This window comes from Aplysia californica, unplaced genomic scaffold, assembly GCF_000002075.1.
Source record: "Aplysia californica isolate F4 #8 unplaced genomic scaffold, AplCal3.0 scaffold00293, whole genome shotgun sequence".
NCBI classification, from domain to species: Eukaryota; Metazoa; Mollusca; class Gastropoda; order Aplysiida; family Aplysiidae; genus Aplysia; species Aplysia californica.
The window spans coordinates 215,837-239,509 of record NW_004797563.1 but is presented as its reverse complement, the minus strand read 5'-3'; the positions used below and the strand labels follow the sequence as shown (position 1 = coordinate 239,509).

The 23,673-nt window shown below is 38.1% G+C and overlaps 1 protein-coding gene across 12 annotated transcripts in view; it reads right to left on the bottom strand.

Annotated features, from left to right (window-relative positions):
• Positions 1 to 23,296, bottom strand: part of LOC101858283 (flocculation protein FLO11) — a 26,263-nt gene extending 2,967 nt beyond the window's left edge. For 5 of the 12 annotated variants that reach the window (XM_005101661.2, XM_035970601.1, XM_013084438.1 and 2 more), the window contains exons 1-6: positions 23,019 to 23,289; positions 19,411 to 19,891; positions 17,312 to 17,651; positions 16,031 to 16,092; positions 13,782 to 14,148; positions 9,664 to 9,707 (exon numbers count right to left, since the gene is read on the bottom strand). In XM_005101661.2, the coding sequence (XP_005101718.1) occupies positions 9,664 to 9,707; positions 13,782 to 14,148; positions 16,031 to 16,092; positions 17,312 to 17,651; positions 19,411 to 19,799 (1,202 nt within the window). In that variant the 5' untranslated portion in view covers positions 19,800 to 19,891; positions 23,019 to 23,289. Of the gene's footprint in view, positions 1 to 9,663; positions 9,708 to 13,781; positions 14,149 to 16,030; positions 16,093 to 17,311; positions 17,652 to 19,410; positions 19,892 to 23,018 lie in introns of all 12 variants that reach the window. The other 7 variants (XM_035970603.1, XM_035970602.1, XM_013084436.2 and 4 more) reach the window with 5 other exon arrangements.
• Positions 23,297 to 23,673: the final 377 nt, after the last annotated feature.

Here is a 23,673-nt window from a genome sequence, read left to right as displayed (position 1 = left end):
ATATTATACATATATATATGTATATATACGCACCTCTTCCACCAAAATTAAACGTAACAGAAGGCACAACTTTAGCACAAGGGTGGAACAAGTTTAAGAAAAACTTCGAAAATTATGCGATCGCCACCAGATTAAACAAAGAAGAAGAAGATCGCCAATGTGCAGTGTTTCTAGCGACGATTGGAGAAGCTGTAGACATTTTCGAAGGTTTCCACTTCGAGGACGAGGCAGATAAGAAAAATCTCCAAAACGTCATACAGGCTTTTGACGACTTTTGCATAGGAAAGACACATGCAGCCTACGAGTCGTACAAGTTTCACAAGAGGAAACAAAAACAAGACGAAACAACAGAGGCCTACATTGAAGAGACCAGAAAAGATAGCCGGTGTCCGAGGTTTCCTGGACATGTTGAATCACATAGGAAAGTTTGCACCCGGTCTGGCAGAAACGACGAAGACGTTGAGGGATTTACAACAAAAACAAAAAAGAAACAATATGGACCTGGGATGACCCGCAGGAACAAGCATTCCAGAAGTTAAAGAAACAGATGAGTACAGCACCTTTACTCATTCACTACAGTCCTCAAAAGCTAACAAAGATATCCGCTGATGCATCATCCTATGGCATGGGTGGTGTACTGATGCAATATGAAGACATAGATTTGAAACCAGTCTATTATGTGTCAAGATACCTTACAAATACATAGCGAAGATATGCACAAGTTGAAAAAGAAGCCTTAGCAGTTACTTGGTGCTGCGAGAGATTTGCAGACTTTTTGGTGGGATTGCCAAAATTCCTGATTGAAACATCACAATCCACTTCTTGCACTGATGAAAACAAAGCATCTGGATGAATTGACCCCTCGCATTCAAAGATTTAGGATGAGAATGATGAGGGTTTCCTACAACATTGTCCATGTACCAGGAAATAATTTGGTAACAGCCGATGCATTGTCAAGAGCTCCGGTGGGAGTGCCAAATAAAGAAGATCATCAAATGGAAGAACAGTGTGAGCTGTCCTGGAAGGATTCCCAGCAAGTGACATGAAATTGCAAAAAAATAGAGATCAGCAAGATGCAGACGAAATCTGTAAGAAATTAAAAGAATACAGTCAGTCCTCATGGCCAGTGACAACCAAAGTCGATCCAGTTATGAAGCCATAATAATATAGTGGAAGAAAGATAAGAGTAGACCCTAAAAAATTGCAACAAAAATAAAACTTATATATGATTCGACAGATAAAATTGCGTGTAATAACATAATACAAATCGACATTCGAAATCGTGTCGGAAATTGTTTAAAAATATGTTAAAAGTTGTAAAAAAAAAGAAGCAAAATTTAGATTACGACCAAATCGTTTGATCATACTTGCTTTGACGCGAGAATGTTTACGTAATTTATATATGGATTTTCCCGAAAATGGTGTAATAGTCATCGGTATCAGCGCTTTTTATGTAAAAAGTATGGGGAGCCAATATATTAAAAATGTGTTTTCTCACACCCTCAGTCAATGCTTTTCAGTCCATGTTTGTTTACTGTGTAATTTCCCTCTAAAGAATTGCCCCTTGTGCAATTGACAGTACAAGGTGTGAATGGTAGTCTGTCAGTCTTACAACATAAAAAGAACAATATAGATGTGACTGAAGGACACCAAGTGTACATTTCCTGACACCGATCTACATAAGTGCAAAATCTTTTTGCAAAACACAGAAAGACTAGTTACCGTCCAGGAAGCTTAACGGGCTGAAACACAAACAAAGTCTCCAAGAGTTCCTATTTAGCACCCGCTGAATGTTTATGGTATGAAAAGAAAACTTTGCTATCAAACAAAGTCATTGGGGCCTATAATGTCATTTGCGTGCGAACCGAGACCCAAAGTCAGGACACATACAAAGGATGAATGGACGACTAATCTCGGTCGTTTTTATTCAGATGCAACTTCAAAATTTTTAAGCAGCCACCATGTTGTTATATTAGAAGTTGTATCTTTGAAAAAAAAAAGACATCACAGAGACCTCAAGATGCTCTAAAGATTGATGCCGTTCATTATGTTGTATCCTGTCTGAAGGCAAATGAAAATGAGCAGATCAATATTCGGGATCTGATGACAATTTTGGAAGACCATCTGCATGAGGTGAATGGCACAGTATATTTATATTATGGACCACAGTACCTGAAAGAGAAACAACTGATGGGGAGCAAGGAAAAGAATAACATAAAAGCGGAGGTTGGTGGGGAGTGTAATGTCCATTACTATTAGGCGAACCATCTCTATTGCCTTACTAATTAGGAAACCTGGCAACTCGTAACCAAGCCGCGTAAGTGGTTACGTAATTGTTGTCCTAGATACAATCGTCATGGAATTCTTCTTCTTCTTCTTCTTCTTCTTCTTCTTCTTCTTCTCCTTCTTCCCCCCTCCCTAGCTTTCTCTCATCTCATGTCAATTGTATCTTCTTCTTCTCCTCCTCCTCCTCCTCTTTCTTCTCCTTCTTCTCCTCCTCCTGCTTCTTCTTCTTCTTCTTCTTCTTCTTCTTCTTCTTCTTCTTCTTCTTCTTCTTCTTCTTCTTCTTCTTCTTCTTCTTCTTCTTCTTCTTCTTCTCCTCCTCCTTCTTCCCCCTCCCTAGCTTTCTCTCATCTCATGTCAATTGTATCTTCTTCTTCTCCTCCTCCTCCTCCTCTTTCTTCTCCTTCTTCTCCTCCTCCTGCTTCTTCTTCTTCTTCTTCTTCTTCTTCTTCTTCTTCTTCTTCTTCTTCTTCTTCCTCTTCTTCTTCTTCCTCTTCTTCTTCTCCTCCTCCTCCTCCTGCTTCTGCTTCTTCTTTCTCCTCCTCCTCCTCCTCCTCCTTTTAAAATTATTTCATTTTTTTACTCAAATCAATTCTATTGTTAGTATTATCGTTCTTGATATTGTAGTTATGGACTGTTTCTTCTTCTTCTTCTTCTTCTTCTTCTTCTTCTTCTTCTTCTTCTCCTTCTCCTTCTTCTTCTTCTTCTTCTTCTTCTCCTTCTTCTTCTTCTTCTTCTTCTCCTTCTTCTTCTTCTTCTTCTTAATATTAGTATTATGATAATCATTAGCATTATTTATTTATTTATTTACTATTCAATTGAGGTATTTCTTTTTATTATCAAATTTTCATTTTTCTTAATTATCATTAATACTGCCCTGCCTTAATCGTTTTATCGATAAGAATGGACGGTTACATAAATGATGACACTATTAGGGGGGGGGGGGGGGGGAGGATCGAGAAAAGGTGTATGGGGGGGGGGGGGCACAGTAGCGAATTATAGGCGATTTCCAGGTTGAGAACCATAGATACAGGGTACATGGAAGCGGAACCAATTTGAAAAAAGAATATTAATCCGCAGACAGGAAAGAGGCTGAAACAGCACCTGGACATGGAAGGCTGGTGCCTCTATAAATAAATTATCATTGATGGTTAAGGTCAAGGTCAATTGTATCTCTTTATAAATAGCGCGAGTTCTCGTGGTTACTAGTATCGATTACTCAATGCACATTACTACTCAACCTTTTTGGGATTCCCATAAAAAATCTTAGGGTTTACCCCTCAAAGTCCTCCAGTTAGGACAAGAAACATATGTTTTAAGGAATAGAGTCCGGTGCAGGGGTGTCAGATTGGTGTATTGTGAGATATATCGTGCGATCCTGAAAGGATTCGGTATCGATATTTGACTATTTCGATACAACACCATTAAACGGCATTTTTTAACATATTTTCTCCATTCCGATTCATGCCGATTTTCAGTATGTTAAAGAGGAAAGTTTTCTGGTTCTAATGACACAAAAACCATCTTTGTTTCAATTTTTTTACCCCCATAGTGAAATGCACAGCTAAAGTTATTCGCCTAATACTGGACGTCGAGAGACGAGCTGATAATGGAACAAGGTTTGCTACTATACCAGTGCCGACTAGTTATTTCCACAATATTAAGACGAGATATTTTGAAACGTCTTCACGAAGGACACCAGGGGATTGTCAAGTGAAGAGCGCAGGCTCGAAGTAGTGTGTGGTGGCCAGGACTGTCACAGCAAATCGAAACGTTGGTTACAAACTGTCCAAACTGCGAAAAAGAAAGAAAGTAGAAAGGTCAGCCCAGAACCATTGAAGCCGACAGTCACTCCAGACTACCCGTGGCAAAGGGTGGGTACGGATCTCTTTGTGTGGAAAGGTCACACATATCTCCTGATAGTAGGCTATTACTCAAGGTGGGTTGAGATAGCTCATCTAAGAGAGCCTACTGCTTCAAATGTCGTAGAACATTGCAAGACAATTTTTGCTAGACACGGAGTTCCTGAAATCGTCGTCTCAGGCAATGGATTCCAGTTCATTGCACACGAGTTTCGGAAGTTCTCATAGTATTATGGTTTAATGCATTTGAGAAGCAGCCCTCTACATCTTAAAGAGTAATGGAGAAGCCGAGAGAGCAGTCAAAACGATCACAATGTTACAGAGTAAGTCTGATGATCCTTACTTAGCTCTCATGAACTACCGCTCCACACCTTTACAGCAAGGACATAGCCCAGCAGAACTTCTAATGGGTAGGAAAATCAGGACAAGAGTGCCTATTTTTCCAGGAAAATTGATCCCAAAGGGGGGAGAAGGGGCAGGTGTTCAGGAAGTTTGACGCAGCTTTCAAGCAAAAGCAAAAACAGGATTACGATCGAAGACATTGCGCCAAGCCCATATCAGAATTATCAAGAGGACAGCCAGTTTGGGTTAAAACTCATAGAGATGTCAAGGCTACGGTTGTAGACAGATCGAGAGACAGATCATATTATTTTTTTATATGTTGAAAACGGACAACGGCTCGAAGGTTCGTAATCGTCACCACATCCGGCTGAGGACGGAAGGCCACGATAGTAACCATCTCAATTTCCCCAGAGAGTCAGGGCCGCGTTACCCGTAAGACTGTTTAGGCTGTAGCCTAGGGCCCCGCGCTTGCAAACACGACGTTTAAAAAAATGTTTTTCAACAACAAAAAATTGTCCTCTTGTTGAATTGTTGTCGTTGTTTGTTGTTTGTATTGCTGTTGTTTTTACAGTTGTTGTTGTTGATGATGTTGATGAGAAGGATGTTGATGCTACCGCTGTTGCTGTTGTTGTGGCGGCTGCTGATAGGTTTCGGCTGCCTCATACTTTGCAACAGAAATAGATCTATAAATGTGCTTGTCGTCGTCTTAATCCACATTATTGGTGGATACTGGTAGGCCTACATCTAATCACGTTTTACAGAATAGCTTTAAATCAGTACGGGGTTATAATGCGGTAGTAGTAGCATCAACGTCATCGGCGAGGGGCCCCGGCCATGCGGCTCATGGACAGCCTTGGGCCCCGCACTTAGTTAACGCGGCCCTGTCTATGTTACCTAACCATCAACCACAACTACCAGCAGAATCACCAGAGTCAGACACAACCCTCCCTGATGCTTCCACTACGTCTGACTGCATAACGAAGTCGGGACGCCATATCAGGCCTCCGCAGAGACTCGACTTATAGGTGAAGTTTCTGCTGTGTACAGTGTATAATATATAGTTCCACCAGAGTTATAGATCTAGATTCAGTTTCTGGTTGATGTGTTCAGCACTTGGAACTGTTCTTGAAATTGCTTGTGAGGGGGATGTGATGTCAGGGGACATGACTCTTATTATTATTATGGGATAGTATAATTAGGGGGGTAGCGCGCTTTTGATAATGTGATATTGGAGGGCGCAGAATAGGCCGCGAGACGTCGGATACACACTGAGTGTCAGTCACAGTTGAGCACTGGACGACGAGCAGAACAACATTGATCCTGGACGTCAGAAAGGGGGCTCCCTGAAAGACCAAGACCCAGCTGGATAAAAAAGTAACTTTACAATACACAGCGAACAAATTTACAGGTCCCATTTCGTTGTACACGTAATCACGCATACTATTCTTTGTGTAAAACACATGCAACACGAAAATCGTACATAATGACAAAAATTATGTGCCTCAGATAAACATACTAATGAGCAATAAAAGTTTTTCAGTACACTATAAAAAAGCCAGTAGCATGCTCAGTGTTTTTCAACATTACTGTGATATGAATTTACCCATATGTACATATCTTTCTGTATCTAGAAAGATGATATTATTATTTTCTTCTTTGTTTTTCAGTTTCACATGCGCACAAGAAAGCTCCTCTTGTCTGAAATTATCATTGTCTTATATTATGCTTAAGTGCTCACTTCCTCAGGAGAGATGGCAAAACAATAAATTTAGTATCCATTAATATAATTATATGAAAGTTAAAAGTACTGAAGGTTCCATGTTCTGAGTATGTTATGTGCCAGTAAGCATATTGCGTGTGTGTGTGTGTGTGTGTGTGTGTGTGTGTGTGTGTGTGTGCATGCGTGTGTGTGTGTGTGTGTGTGCTTGTGGGGCGGGGGGGGGGTGTTATGCATATGTGTGGTACGAATAAGTGCATATTGTGCATACGTTTGAAAGCACGAGACAGTGTAATAGCGAGGCAAAATGCAATCTTTAAAAAGAAGTTTTTTTTTTTTTTTTTTTTTTTTTTGGGGGGGGGGGGGTGGTTCTGGGGTTCTTTTTTGTTGTTTGTTTTTGGAATAAAGGGAAATGGTTCACAGTATGGACCACACACGTTGAAAGTTTCTTTCAGCTGCTGCTTTAAAAAATCTGAATAAATAGTGTCTGAAATATTCAATACACAAACATGGATGATTTCGGTTCTTGTAATGAATGCAGTCCTATACAACAAACTCCACTTTAACTCAACATGGTTATTCCAAAAACAGTGGTAAACCAAAAAAAAATAAATTAAAAATCCCCAATATTTTTTCCTCATTTGTAGCTGTTCTACTGAATACCCAAAATACTCCTATCTGTAACCCGAAAAACAATTTCAAGGGTTATGTCATCTAATTTTAAACTAGCAACCCTTAAGCAATGCAAATCAAGTCTTCCACGTTCAAAGGTGACCAAACAGGAAAAGAGACACGACAACAGCCACGAGTCATTTGTGGGCCTGAGTGCCTGAGAGGGGCACTGATAATGTACTGTTTGTTTACGTTTATCACACACATCATTAGGCCTACACGTCGGATATATTCCTCGGGAAAAAAGGACAGCAATTGTATGTCACTGTCAGTCACACAATTTTCGGTTGGTCATGGCCTTTTGTGTCAGCAAAGCTAGTTCGTCGTATAGGTCCTACAGAGGAGCACGTGACAGCACACGGAGTGTCCCATGATTCCACTGACATTGGGGGGGGGGGGTTTCCTCACTTCTCTATCTGCTCTTTCATCTGTTTTGTGTGTCTGTTTGGCAGACTTAGCTAGCAGACAATGTCGACTTCTCTATCTACTCTCTCATCTGTTTTGGGTGACTGTGTGGCAGATTTAGCCAGATGACAACGTCAAACAAAAAGTCTAAAGTGTAAAGACCAGCTCAAATTTCATATATACTGAAAGAACATGGCATTCCCAACACTACGCTGTCAAAAATCATTGCTATTAGACTGCACCACTCTCTAAACTGAAAACCTGATTCAACCGAACAAAACCCAGTGGTCCTGCAGAATTTGGATAAAGTGGACTCCACTGTATCCACTGACGATAAAAAAACGTGCCAATGTATCTATTAGGTATGAAATTAAGTCTTTTTATCATTTAAAGTTTCATGCTTTTTCTTTTCTTATGAGCAGTACTGAGGTCTCTATAAACGGGTGATGCACTGTTGTGGTGAATGTAAATGGAGATCACATGGTGAACTGATGTATGACTTGGATTTTACCTTTGTTGTCTAATTTCAGTCACAAAAGGTATGTTTCTGCTGAAATAGTCCCTTCATATATCATCATCCGGTGCCTTGCCGACAGGCGTGGGCCATCATGGACCTCCACTTCGCTCTGTCTTGCGTTGCAGCAATGGTGTCTTTTGTTCTTGCTGCTCCTAGCCATGTTGTCATCTTGTCCAGTATCTTTTCCCTCTGTCTGCCTCTGCCTCTCTTTCTATCAAACTTGCCTGTGGTTACAATATTCTCCAATGCTTCTTTCCGCATTGTGTGTCCAAAGAAATTTGCCTGTCGCTTTCTTATATTCGTCATAAGCTGTCTTCAATAATTTGCTTCAACCAAGACTTCTTCATTTGTTTTTCTAGCTGTCCATGGGATACGTAGCATGCGTCTTAAGAACCACAACTCTGTCGCCACAATTGTTCTTTCTAGTTGTTTATTGATTGTCCCTGCTTGGCACCCGTATAATAGGATTGGCTCGATGTAACTTTTCAGTACTCTTTTTCTCGTTTCCAGTGACAGATTGATGTTTGTAGTATCTGTTTCATTTTGTGGAAGGTTGCCATTTTGCTTGGCAAATGCGGCTTTTAACTTCGGTGTGACATCTCCCATCTGATGAGGTAATGGTCCCCAAATATTTAAAATGTTGTACTTGCTTGAGGGTGGTATCATTGATTTTGATATTGCATGTTGGGGTTGGAGTTTTTCTGCTTATCACCATTGTTTCGGGTTTTTTAATGTTTAGGCTTAAGCCCATGTTGTCACTCTCTTGTACGATGACATTTAATAGATTCTATAGATGTTCTTCATCTTCTGCTTTTAGGATAGGACTGTGTCGTCTGCATATCTTAGATTGTTTATATCATGTCCCCCTATCGAGATACCTGACATTTCTTCTATGTGTCTCATGATATTTTCACTATACAGGGAGAACAAGTCTGGAGAAAGTACACATCCTTGTCTGACTCCTCTTTTAATCTGTATGTATTCGCTGATGTCGTTTTCTATTCTCATTGCAGCAGTTTGATCCCAGAACATGTTCTTGATAATCCTTAAGTCCTTCCCGTCAATATTAAGAACTTCCAGCATGTCGATGATCTTGTCGTGCCTAACTTTGTCGAATGCCTTGGTGTAGTCTATAAAACATAAATGAAGATTTTTCTGAACTTCTAGGGCACGTTCTATTGTTGTTCTGATGACATATATGGCATTTACAGTGCCTTTGCTTTCAATAAATCCACACTGTTCTTGGGCTATTTCTGGGAGAATTTTATTTCGTATTCTCATCATAATTATTCTGAGTAGTATTTTTGTTATGTGGCTCATAAGGCTGATGGTACGATGAGTTTCACATTCGTTTGCATTAGGTTTCTTTGGTAAAGCTATGAAGACAGATTTTGACAAGTCTGATGGAATATATCCAGTGCCATACATGTTGTTAAGAAGTTTTGTCAGTGTGGTGATTCCAAAGTCTTCTAAAGCTTTAATCATCTCTGTGCTAATGTTGTCTTGTCCTGCAGCTTTCCTAGTCTTCATCTTTTGTAGTGCCTTGATAACTTCTTCTTTCATGATTGGTGGGCCCTCCTTGTTATTTTCCACTCTTCTTTGTTCATCTCTTTTGTCATACTATCTCTTAAATACTTCATATTTCAATTTTGTGTTTGAAAGAATGACTATTTTGCTAAATAAAAAACAAACAGATTGAACACATGGGATGGTAACCTTTTTTCTGTCGGCAGTGTATATATCATGTGAATAGACACTGCTGAAAAAAAACTCCGACCAAACCGAGGCAAATACAGTGAACTTAATTTAATAAACAAAAATCAATTTCATTTTCCCCCTCCTTCTTTCTCATAATTTTGTCTTACCTCTGGTGATTCCAACCAAGCAAATAGTCCCCAAAGTGCAACTCCTGGGAATAAAAAACGAAAAATTCAGAAATAACTGAAAATATGTAAAGACAGCAAATATACTACGTATATTATACGAATAATAATAATTATGGTACTTATTTGTTTGTTTTTTCAGTTAAGAGACACACATCCACACAATAACGGTATTTATTGCAGGGAAGAGGCAATACAAACAAAAACAACAGAGGAATTAGGACTTATCAGTGGCACCCTTGATTCATGTAGTTGTCTGCACAGAGGGGAATATGACACAGTCTCATGCAGCAGATTCTGATTAAAACATTTTTAGACATTTTTGTTGTGCATCATGAGATGAGAGATTAGCTTAAAGAGAAATCAGGCTAGTCATATGTGAAAAAGTAAGGCAATAACTGCAAATTGATCCACAAATTTAATGCTGCTTCATGATCTGGATTAGAACACATGAACAAGAGAAGACGAAATTGGGTGCAGCTTTCATCATCCATCCAGCCAAACTTTATCAAATCTACAAAATCAATCAGACATCAGAGAGACTAATGAGCGTAAGTCTCACAGAGGGAAGCAAAACAACAATATACATTCAAACATACGCTCCTTGCAACAATAGTTACGCAAAAGAAGATAGAAAATTTAATTTTCAAGACATGAGTAATCTCGTTAACACGATTTAAAACAAATAAGATGTATTTATCATAAGACAACTTAATGACAAAGAAGAGGAGGCTCAGATGCTGTATTATATGACAGGTATGCACGAAAACTATCGAACACAATAAGAAAGCCGACATTGTTTTCCTAGATCCGGAGGGTGTTTTTTATATAGGTGTTTTACAGGCAGAACCAGATGGAAATCTCTGGCCGATGCCATACTTTCTGTCCATCGTTTAAAAAGATGTGGACTTAACTCTTTATGTATAAGATTTGAGCCCATTTTTAAAGAATTTTAAATGGGGTGAACTTTCTACTCGTTAATACATCCAGGATGTCAAACATCAACGCAAATTTTATTGCACATTACGCAGAAGCTGAAAATATAGAAATCATTAATGTGTCATGTTGTCTTTGTTGCATAAAAGGTTCAGAAGAAATAATTGAAGAAATAATGAAAAATATTGATGAACGCTGACAACATTCTTCCATGGCTGAGGGATTTCCCGACCAACATGTCATGTTTAATGAGTTAATATAATAAAAATAGTAATAATTATAATAAAAATAAGAATAAAAAAGGGAATATAATATATAGCTCTGAATCCCACGATAGCTCTAAGCACTGTACACTGCAGAATTATCACTCAACTTAATTGACGAATTAAAAGACAAAAAAAGTATATTGTGAGACCATTTAACAACAACAACACACACACTCACACAACTACCAGACCCATACATGTTTTAGCATAAAGAGTTTATTGGCATAGGATAATGTTGAACAAATATATGTCTTTTGTTAACTCTTTAATTCAGGATCACCATTTAAGTGGCATTTTTGGTTCCGCATTTTAACAGATCATCACTTAAGTTGCATTTTGGGGGTATAGATTCCATCAACTTCAAGACCTGTACCTGGTCCTGTGCTGCATTTACAATCTATTTTCCCCCATATTGTGAATTTCTGTCCAATTACAAATACTATTAGCACTCACACAAATCCGTCAATATTTGGCTGAACTATAGCCATTTTATAGTAACACACTTCGTTGCCTGGGTGTAAAAAATGTTGAAATCCCTTGCCTATCAAGTGCTTACAGTACAGTTAACTAACTATAGCCCTTCAAAAAGATAAACAAGGCCAGACACAGCCTTTGACTTTTAGAAATTTTTCCCTGAACTTAGGAGGGAGGGCTGTGATATGGTATGCAGGCAAGGGGTCGAATGTGATATTTATTACAGTTCTGCGGTGGCTGCTGCACACAAAGTTTGGATATGTGCTTTTCCTTATCCTTGATGATTTGTGAGCTTTACACGTTGTTCCTGATCAAGTTTTTTTCTTTGCAAAGCAACAGTTTCAAGTAATAAAAGAAGGTATGTAGAGTTTGCTTAGCTTCCATTTGTTCCAAGCAAAAAGAGTAACTAACTTTTATAGCTAATCTGTCTCCGACATTAGTGCAGGAACAATTGTGCTATGAGATGGAGTTATCCATTTGGAATGTGCACTTACAAGTGATAACTATATATGAGGCATCATGGTGAAATCAGAGGCTCATCAACATAAATAAATAGGACAAAATCAACCATTTTTCCACTTTTTTTTGTTTTTGGCTCTATGCCTTTTATCTTCACATTAAAACACATTTCTGCAAAAAAATTTTACTGGAAAAACATTGATATAAGGTACAAAAATGAAAATTTGTTTTTTCCAAGGACACTAAAGCTTTGGGAGTCACCAAACTTTAGCGTCCATTATCTCCCTACTTTTACCACTGAAACCAGGCGATCCACACCTCCTTTAATAGCAAATATCTAAACTTCTATTCAAAATAGAAGGATGTTTCTTTCATCAAAAGCAAGATAAATGAATAAGCTTTCAGATGATACCAATAACTCCATATGCCCCAAAATTGACGAGCGCTCCATTCCACTGCGTCCGGACACTTTTTATAGCTGATCTGTCCCCGACAGCACATGAACAAATTATGCTTTTAGACGGTGTTGTCCATTTGGAATGTGCACTTTCCAGAGATAACCATTAATAAAAAGTTAATTTCCACACTGCCAGTGTGCTCTGAAGTGGATTGTGCCTTTATTCCACTTACTATTAGCAAGAGACCACTGTAATTTAATTAAAGTATACTTTACTCCATGTTTGGGAATAATAAAGTTCATTCAATGAGACATCCATTTTGATACATTTGTTTCTAAGCTTTGAATTTAATCGGTATTAATTTATCCTTAACAATTTATAACTTAACATTGTAACATTTATGCTTACCAGAATAACTTTTTCTTTTATCCTACTTACAATTATATCTCTTCATACCAAAATCTTAACAAAGAAGAATGTACTCAGTATTATATCTCTCTTCAATCATAATAGTGAATCAACTATATTGGCAATAAACTGTACTCTCACTGAGCTTCCACAATTTTTTGTTCAAATCTTGTCTTTATATAGCTGTTTATTAATGTATCTTAAGCACTTATCACACTGCACCACAACTTAGAAAAAAAAAGATAACTATTTAAGAAAATATGAAACGTTCAGCTTGTCGTAATATACAGTAGAGCACATCTATAAAGAACATTCTTGTAAAGAACTGACGAAACTAAAGGACACATTTCTTTACCCTATTTTTTTTCTCTTTGTGTTTTTTATATTTTGACGCATTTAGCGAACATACGGTCACGAACTGACAGCTGTAACAAACCAATTTTCTTGTCCAACAAGTCTTTTTTAAATTCCTTCTTATTTACGACTGAAGTAATGAACCAGCCCATCTCTATGAGTTGACCAAACTAAGAGTTGCCCAACTGCCATGCGAGTCTGCCTACACAGTGACTACACACTGCCCACACACTTATCGGCACAAGCCGATGGCTGACACAATGGATTTGCATAATTGTTTTCTTTGTTCTGCCAAGCCCCTAGCCTAGACATATTATAAATATGGACATTGACACTAGTGTGCAAACATCAGCAGTGATTTCCGACGCTGAAATTGTGGAGCAAGAGAAGGAAGCTTCTAGTTGTAAAACAAACAGAAAAGTCCATGAGCAGATAACTGTGACAGTGAGCTTTGAGGAGGCAGAACAAAGTGCAGAGAAACTGAGAAACAATTTAGTAGTCAATGGGGGGGAGCGATTTTTTTATGTTCTTGGGGACATGCAGAAGTTTGTCCTGGATGTAGGTGAAAGGGAGAAGCAACAAACATCCATAACTTCCTTTTTTCCTTCTCTTGGGAAGAAATAGGTCATTGTACACATGTACCATGTATGCTAATACTATTACTATGATCAAAAGGACTATGTGAGAAAAAGTATGTTTGTGTGTGTGTTGACTGAAATACATGTATAAAGAACTACTGATAAAAATTTAGAAAAAACTATTTTTACAGCCCAGGCTTGTTCTTTACATCAGAGTTTTACTGTACCTCCAGTGAAAAGTTCTTGTACATCTCATGTCCTGATATACAATGCAGTCGTTCTCCCTTGAGTTTTCCCGTCGGTGATGCTTCAACTTCATCCTCTTCATCTTCAAGTATGACCAGAAAGTAGAAATTTGTGCCAGACCAAATTGTTGTATCGCAAGACCTTACATCAAGGTAGTCTTGGAAACAGTACTGGGAGTGCTTCTTTTTCATTATAATCTTTTCCACGTCAGCTGCCTGCAGAAAGCCATCTTTGTTCTTAGCAAAAGAGGGATCAGGTAGACAACTCAAATCAGGAGCTTGCACAGGTCCCTGTGAATTCTTCTCACCAGGTAATCTTGGTGACAGGACAGATGTTTTGTTCTCATTCCTAGAAAATAAAGATTTCAAAACATCCCATTATATTTTGAGTCCCTCAACAACAGAACATAATTGTGAGGCACCGTGGTGAAATCAGGTGCTCGTCAAAATAACGAAATCGAAGACTCCAAGGACTCTCTATCTATGGAAGTCCCCTAAGTTTGGCAGCCATTTTCTCGTTAATTTTTCCACTGGGACCAGGTGACCCCACCTCCTTCAATCACAAATATCTCGACTTCTGTTAGATAGGTATTTTATTCATTGAAAGCAAGACAGATGAACAATCTTTCAAATGATACCAATAACTCCACATGCCCAAAAATGGATGAGTGCTTGATTTCACAACATCTTAACATATATATGCATGCCTGATTGCATAGATGAAAACACACACAAAGTCAACTCCTCTTCTGGTACAAAATCTAAAATATGACATATATATATGACACTACATTGGTCTTTCAATTTAAACAAGTGAACCTATAACGATAGTTTTTCATCAAATGAATAAAATTCTGGTAAAAGAGTCCTGTTTTCGGCAACTGCCAAAGAGTAATTTAACGCTGGAAGCTGGCAGAGATAAGGAGTTAATCTAGTGTATTTGTTTGCTCTGAGATCATCCTGTTAAAAAAAGAATACACAAGGTCCATAATTCTATGTAAAATTCAAAGCAGGGTACTTAGAACATTGAATGAGCAGCCACGTCTGTGGTCCTTGTGTTTTGTATTTTGTGCAAGGATCTATAAAATCCTGTCTCACCTCGCAGACACCAAATCAACGTTTTATGCTGTATGCGTACCTGTAAGGATACCACAGCTGCCAATATCAACAACAACAACAACAACAACAACAACAAAAACAAAGGGGAAAAAAAAGAGAAATTCACCTTGATTGCCAGACCAATTGGTAATCAATAGCGCTCATGTGGGCCAAACCAAAATAAGAGCATTAACTCGTTATCTCCGGCAGCCTCTCCCACAGGTTCACGGTTGGAACCAAGTTCACATCTCTTTACGCAACTTCAACGTCAAATACTTTTCAGTAATTGCCGAAAACTGACCAATTTAGTGACGTTTATCTTAGATTTTGTACCAAAACAAGGCCCCAGCATAGTGGGTTTACAACCCCCCCCCTCCTCCACAAAAAAGAGTTAAGAGTATGTTGACATGGGCAGCGAGGTGTAAGAAAACATACAGTGTGTGAGCATGCTCATGTCTTTAAAGTCATGTGGCATCTGTGGTCTAGTGGTTAGGCTCTTGGATTCTAAACCATAAGAGCTTGAGTTAGCATCCAGTCAGTGGTCCAATGTTGTGTCCTTGGGAAAGGCACTTTACATGGATTTTGCTCATGTCAACGGGATCAATAAAGTGGGATTTATCTATGTTTTTATTTTGTTTTCCATTTAGTTGATATATTCTTAGGAAGTGGTAACAACAAAACTGCCATCAATCAGTAACAACTGAAATGTTGGTTGAAAGCAATAGGCCCATAGGATAGTCTAAGCCTTGAACTCTAGGTTGTTGTGCTGAAGGCATGTGGGCATCTAATTCAAAATAAAAGCAAGCAAAAGGAGTTTAATTAAAAAATATAGTTTGAATGAACTCAAGTTGCAAATAATTTTTACATCTTGTTTTTCTCCATATGTGGAAACTATTATTATCATGATATTGTATGGAAATGATCTGACACTCCCGATTAACACAGAAAGGTAAGTATGAAAACAGCACTACAACTCCTGTCCAGCCAAGCAGGTGGAGATATTGAAACCACCCCAAACAACCCCTGTTAAAAAATGCAGAAGAGGGGATTCAAACCTGGATTATACACATTAAAGCCCACCATGATTCCAACTGAGCAAACAGATACCCCTTTATCATTCCGTTGCCACATACCTGTCACTGTTCTGGTTTGCTGGTCTCAGCTCTGCTGCAGAAGAGGAAAAGGTGAACTGAGGCTGGGGGAAGAAGATCATATAAAGTCAGGGTTAAATTTTTAATGAGTCACAGCGCGGCGGATGAAAAAAAATATCCATCAATCTTTAATAGAAGTTAGTCGAGATATTTGCGATTGAAGGAGGTGGAAGGTTGCCTGGTTTCAAACATTAAATTGTTGAGAAAATGGCTGCCAACTTTTGACACCTTCAATAGTTTGAGTTTCCTTGAAAACTAATTTTCAGTAAAATTCACATGACATTCTTCGGCACTGTGTCCATGCTTTTACTTTTACATACCCAGCATTATAAGTGAGGCACCGTGGTGGAATCAGGCTCTAGTCAGTTATAGGTATCATCTTAAAGCTTGTTCACTTGTCTTTATTTGGATAAAAAAAGTATCCATTTATCTTGAATACAAGTCGAGATATTTGCGAAAGAAAGATGTGGGGGTCACCTGTTTTCAGAGGTAAAATTAGTGAGAAAATGGTCGCCAAAGGTTAGTTATTTCCTTAGCTTAAGAGTCCGTGGTAACTGAAAATTTACATTTTCTGTGCCTTTAATCAACGTATTTCAGAAATATCCATACAGAAATGAGTTCTTTAATGGGCATGAAATGTGTTGAGCCAAAAAACAAAAATTTAATAAAAATTCTCAAACCTGCGGAAAAATGCAAGTTTCTTCATTTTGATTATTTTGACGAGAGCCTGATTCCACCACGCTGCCTCACAATTAAGTTATAAGTATTCCTATGATCTTTAAAAGCATGCATCAAAATACCATTGACCTACAATCATTGAGTACGTATCTATCTTAACACTATTAATGTTTATAATTACAGATCATTTATATTTTGCATGTGACTGTGAGTCTGTTTGTGAGAGCAAGCATACTATTGTATTATTACGGTCATGTGCACAGATGTTGGAAGAAGAGAGGATGTGTGAGGGAAGAGTGTGTGTGTATATGAGGGTGCACATGAGCATGCTTATGCATGTGTGTACATGTCTGTCTGAGTGTGCGTGTGTGCCTTCGTGTGTGTGCGTGTGTGTGTGTGTGTGTGTGTGTTTGAGTGTGTGTGTGTTGGCGTGGGAGTGAGTGTGGGTGCGTGTGTGTGTGCCTGTGCGCGCGTGGTGAAACACCAAACCAATGTGCCGGGATCTGGACAATAAAGATGTAGCTATAATATCTTATCTTTATCTTCTTCCATGTATGTAGCCATCTGCTCAGGACCAGTACATACCTCATTTGCTCTTCCATCTGAGCTGGTGCTGAAGAATGACCCTGTGGGAACAATAGGTGGCTGCGGCAAGGAAGTGGCACACTCAAATGGATTTGCGGTACTCGACTCGTGTAATTGGGAATCCTCTGACGATGGGGGCTGGACTGGACTGCTGTCTACTTTTGACTGCAATTGTTCAACTTCCACGTCTAAAGCTTCAACAGCCAAAGACAACCGGGCCAGAGCGGGTCCAACCGACACGTCATTCTCACCATCATTGACCACACCCTGCCTGGCATCTAGCTCATCTACTTTTTGTCCCACAGTTTCCATCACGGTCCGGAGATCTCCCATTTCCTCACTAAAAACAGAGAGTAAACAGAAGGAAGAACTTGAATAAGATTCTGCTGTTGGGAGTATTCAGACATGAAATAAATCAATATGAAAACGTTCAAGTTTCAAATCCAGATTTGGTCAGAAGCTTTTCTTCATTATTTTTTAAATTTTAATGTTTTCTCTCAGCATGGTCTTCTGTTCTGTAAGCTTGCCCTCCATCGTTTAAATGATTTCTGCTGGGTTCAACAATTAATATCAACAACAATAATACCATTATCACAGAGAAAGTCTGATAAAAAGAAGATAAGCTTAAAGGTGTAGAGAGGTTGTTCAAATAAAGGTTTAAAAATCGAGGATTTTATTTTCTTTCAGTTTATATATAAACAGCTTTCAGATTAAACATGTTTCCTTTAAGCGGACTCCATTGTATGTACGTTTCTAAGAATGGCTCATAGACAAAATAATACAAACACATTGGAACCTGCTTGAACCAAAATCTGTGGAACGGCCGAATTTTCTTCAGTTAAGCCATAACGTTGTCAGCTTAGAGATTGCCCTTGTGGCATTCACACTGAAGAAAAGTAATTCATCACTCAAATGCCAAGAAATATAATAGTTATGTCCCTTCATTCTACAAGTATTCACTGTTTCAATCCTTTTTCTTTAAGAGATGATTGTCGACAAAATAGAGATAGAGTCGGGAATGCCATGTTTGCGGCAAATTTCACTTTAAGGAAGATTTTTTTTCTCGTCTATCCATTTTAGTAACTGCAATCTAAACCACATGGTGTCCACACTGTGCTTTCTCTTTGACAATATCAGCTTGCTCTATCAGCTGAACTGTTCAACCAGCACAGACAATAGTGTAGCTGTTGATGAGAGCCATAGTTGTAGGCAAAAAATTCACTGATGATGCCTCTCTCTAGCCCACAACCAACAGATATGCATTTTCATGTCTCTTTCTTCTGTTTCACTGTCTGGAAGCTTGTAAGAATTGACGGTTTGATTTTCTTGACAGTTAATTGGTAGTGAAAATTTAGATGACAGTAGGCCTACCATCAGAAATTTTTAAAAACTTAGATAGGAGCCTTTTGGCTAATCATTACTTATATCTTACATAGACAAAGAAGAAAAGAAAACAACTTGGAGATTGTATTTTTCTTTCCCATTACTGCTGGTGTCAGATTAATTAATTGTTTTCAGATTTAAAAGATACCTCTGTAAAAATACACATAAAAATAATATAGCCTATCAATAGAGACCAACCTAAAATTGAGATAATGTTCTTGAGATCCTTATTATCATATTCAAGTCGTTCCCCCCCCCTCCCCAAGTTTTATTTTTAATGCAAGAGTTGCATTACAGTTCAGTGCACTGAAAAGCTTTAACATACCGAAAAACAATGCAGGGTCATTTAAATGTCGAATTTCAGAGCTCCTATGCTTAAAGAATTAAGCTAAGTTTATGAAGAGTCACTGAAATTCTTCAAACAACCCAATCTAAACATCATCCTGTTGGGAAAATGAACAATGGTCATGTGCACCATAGATAAAAATTGAATAAACTGAGCCATCAGCAGGTCCAAATAGTAAAAAAAAAAAAAAGGTAATGAGACATAATGAAAAATAACTTTTAAAATTAAAAATATCAAATGTTTAATGAATACTACTTAAGCAGCTGAATAAGAAAAAAAATCTTCTATTTTGTCAGACTTTAACCAACCGACAACAATGTTCTAATTCTTACACAAAGTAAAATCAGGAAAGAGGAGGAAAAAAAAGCACCTGATTTTATCAACTTGTTTACTCAGCATTGATGGAAAAACAAGTTGGTTTCTTAGCATTTCTTTTTCTGCCTCCAGACTTTCAATCCTGCTTATCATACTTGTTAGGGATTGAACCAAGGAACCATTACATTTCCTCATCGCAGTCATAAACGTAAACGTTTCGAGCATCCATTCTGTGATGTGAGGAGGTGTATCTCCATCACAGTTCGGGGTTTCCTCATTTGCTTCAACTTCAGCATTGTCAGAGTCTTCTCTGTCTTCTGTGTTGCTTTGTTCTTGGGCTGAGTTGACAGTCAAATTTCCATCTTTTCTCACTTCCTCGTGGGACTTCATCCCTGATGCTGAGTCAAACTCAGAGCAATAAAAATATTCATCATCTTCATCCATGACACACTGTTGACGTTTGAAAGCACTTATACCTCCTTCAACGCTAGATCAGTCAAGGGTGTGTTGTTTTCAGCTCTGTTCCACCAGCCTGCCTAAGAAAGAGATTGCAGAATCATTTTAAGAAAGGTAAACCAAGTGACAATCAGAGACTTAAATTGAGTTCAGTTTTTCCTTTATCATTGCAACTGTCACATTTTGTTCTGCCCAAAAAAAGTTACTCTTGAAAATCATCAGGCTACTTTCAAAGTAAGGATCATATAACGAAAACACTACAGCAGACACAAAAAGGTCACTATATAGTTATAAAAGTTTACCTGAATTTTTCTGTAAACATTCAGAGAGCAAGTAACATGGTTTTAAAAAAAGAGCAGTGTGTAGAAATAAAGGTGTATGGTATAAAAAAAATAATAAAGTAAAGAGATGAATTAACATATTCCAAGATGGATAGAACAATTATGATAGCATAAAAGCCTAAAAATATAATTAAATGAAATAAATCATAATAAAGGAGGCTCTCCTTGGGACTGTAAGAGCCCTAGCTGAAAGAACATGGGAGGTAACCTCTAGCTAGTGGATATCTTATAAAATCAATATTACAATAAAAACCAATTATAGATTAGTGTGAACTTTTTATATTGTTGCACATATTTACAAAACGATTCTTTTTTTGCTATGTCAGAACACATTACAGTGGAAACCTGATATAACAGGGATGGTGGGAGTAGAGAAAATGTTCTGCTATATCCGATCTCTGTTAAATCAGAAATGCAAGGAAAGTAAACATTTGTGGACTAATCTAGCTGTACTTATTCATGGGTAGTTTCCCTTGCCACAAGTACCCACGAACTTGGCACTAACTTTCTCCTTGCCTCCTTAAACCACATCAGAAGAGTTTGGTCCACAGCATCTGCATCGGTTAGTCTCATCTTCTTTCGATCCAAAGCAAATTTTCCATTGGAGTATGCTGCCACTATCTTCGCTCTATCCTTGATAATGGTGTGAATCGACCCTTGTGGAATGTCGAAGTAACGACAAATCTCTGACAGTGGAGTCAACAGCCTGGATTATTTCATATTTTTTTGTCAATTGAAAGGCAGTTTCTCATGCGCTTGACATCGTTGGTGACACATTACGCGTGCGGGTTGCTAGGTTTCGGGCTAGGTCGAAGTCTGCAGCACACCGCAGCCCTCTCTCGCTTCACAAGCTGTGTGTACTTGCAGTGGCATGGCTTGCGTGTGCTTGCTCCTTCTCTCTCTCTCTCTCTCTCTCTCTCTCTCTCTCTCTCTCTCTCTCTCTCTTACTTTTTACACATTGTTAACGAGCCTTTGTCCCTGCTATAACCGGTTGGGCTCCGATGAGGCCCAGTTATTGCCGATAACTTTTAATAGATACAAAGAGTAGGAAAAAACGGCGATTTAAAAAATCCCTGTTATTACCGGATCCCTGTTATTACCGGGCCTGTTATATATGGTTTCCACTGTATATTGTCTTGTATACTGTTATTCAAAAATAGATCCGTCCACCAGGAACATTTCTAAAAACACATACAACATACAAATCAAATACAGAAGAGTGGAATAATCATGAAATGGCTATCTAACACCAAATAGAAAGTATGTAATGGTCATATTAAAATATATAAAATAACAGTGATCTAAATTTGGGATAGCTTCCACGAGGATAACTCGGAGAGCCAACAATTAACAGAGACACAAAAATTAAGGTCATAGTAATTAGATATCTAGTAGATGAACAAAAAAATCTATCTAACATTGATATAAATATCAAATCTTTAGATTATAAATTTTAAAAACTCATGATACACATATTATATCATACACCGGTATTTATCTTTGTTGAGATAACAACAAATATAACAACTGAAAACAACAAAAATAACAACTGATAACAACAAAATAACGACAAAATATCAACACGAACATTCTAATTTAGTTGCCTTTACTTGTTTTTTAAAGTAGTCTACATTGAACAACTGATAATAATTATTTAAATATAACAACTGATAACAATAAAATAATGACAAATATATAAGCACAAACGTGCTGGTACACAAGGTGATCAATTCAATATCAATTTAATAATGATAGATCTATATTATTATTTACAATGTCACACAAAACTGTATCACAGGACAAAATAGGCGCGATGACATGATTACATACAACAGCTGACGTACCGCCGGTACTGAAACTACAGGATTTATCAGATCTAGGCTATACAATCATACAAGAAATTTACATTTTCAATCAATTAATCAATTTAATATTAATGTCTCAAAATGTCATGTCATGCGCGTTGGTGAGAAAAAAGATATGGAGAGACAGGATTACGGTTTTTTTCCAATAAATTGTTACTTTCGATTTGAATGTAAACCAAAAAAGAGGGACGCAGCTCCGGTCACTGCTAAAGAACAGGTCTACTTCCAGAGTTGCTCCGAGTTGTGCATGTAAAGTATAGGGGCTTGGTTGACAACATATATATTTTTGATTTTCGAAGCTGGAATCAAAGTATTTGTGTGTTATCAGATGTTATTTGTTGTAATCAGTTATTGTTATGACAATTTTGTTGTTGTTTATATCTCGACAAAGATAATACCCGCCTACACTACTTCCAGACATATTTCGCACAAACTTAATTAAGCGAGCAGCCTGTCTCCTCGCAAGCTCGAGAGGTTTCAGTTCACAGCAAAACCTGTGTAAGGACAGTACGGTAGATAGATAATCCTGCAACACTTTATCTCAAACTGCCATATAAATTCATTATACTCAATTAAATAAATAAGAATTTTCCAGCAACAATTTTAGTGTCTTCAGATCACTGTTGTTGGTAAGCCCACTGAAAATATTATTGGCCTATGCCCTATACATAGGATATAATTGTTTCCATGTGAATCACCATGTCATGCAATTAGATATATATAGATTTAGATTCTATACTGATTTCACTCTAGATCTAGATTTCTATATGGAATTCAAAACCTAGATCTAGATTCCAGATTTCTATAATATAGATATCTAATGTCTAATAACATATCAATTTAATACAGACCCTTAGATATATATCTAGATCTAGATCTAGAAGAAAATATTTCTAGTTAGATCTAGGCTATTAAATTCTTGGACCAAATTCTTTGATAACGACAACTTTAGAATTTAAAAAAAAAGGAAAGTATGCCTACTAGAATCTAGAGATACTTACCTAACACTAATAGTGACACTACAAGGCTACAAAGATGACTTGACTTCAGTCCTCCCTCACTTCGTTGTCTTTGGTTTAATTTTTGACTGCCACTAGATCAAGGCCTATCACAAACAAAGTATAACTGATCATATTGAGACCAATAATTCTGAACAAAACTGGCCCCTTCCTTGCTGGCCCAACAATCACAAAGTTGGTTTCCAGGAACGCTGTGTCTGCGTACACGGTTACCGTGTACGTAGCCTCGGGGTCTACGTACACGGTAACCGGGCACGTAGCCTCCTGGTCTACGTACACGGTAACCGGGCACGTAAGCTAGCCTCAGTGTCTACGTACACGGTAACCGGCAACCAGGCGCGTACGTAGCCTCTGGGTCTACGTACACGGTAACCGGGTGTGTAGTCTCAATGTCACACGCACGGTAACCGGGCGTGTAGCCTCAATATCTACGTACACGGTAACCAGGCATTTTGTTTTGTGGGCGGGCGCTTGAGCTAGGTGCACGGTAACTGCTTCGCTCCCTTCGTGACCGTGACCCTTTTCCTGTTTCACTCCGCTTTTTATGTCCCAAAACCACGAAAATTATCCCAATCTACTCCCCGTCATCTTCCTAGTTTAGTTTAGTTTTAGCAGAGGTTTTACGGCACTCGCAACT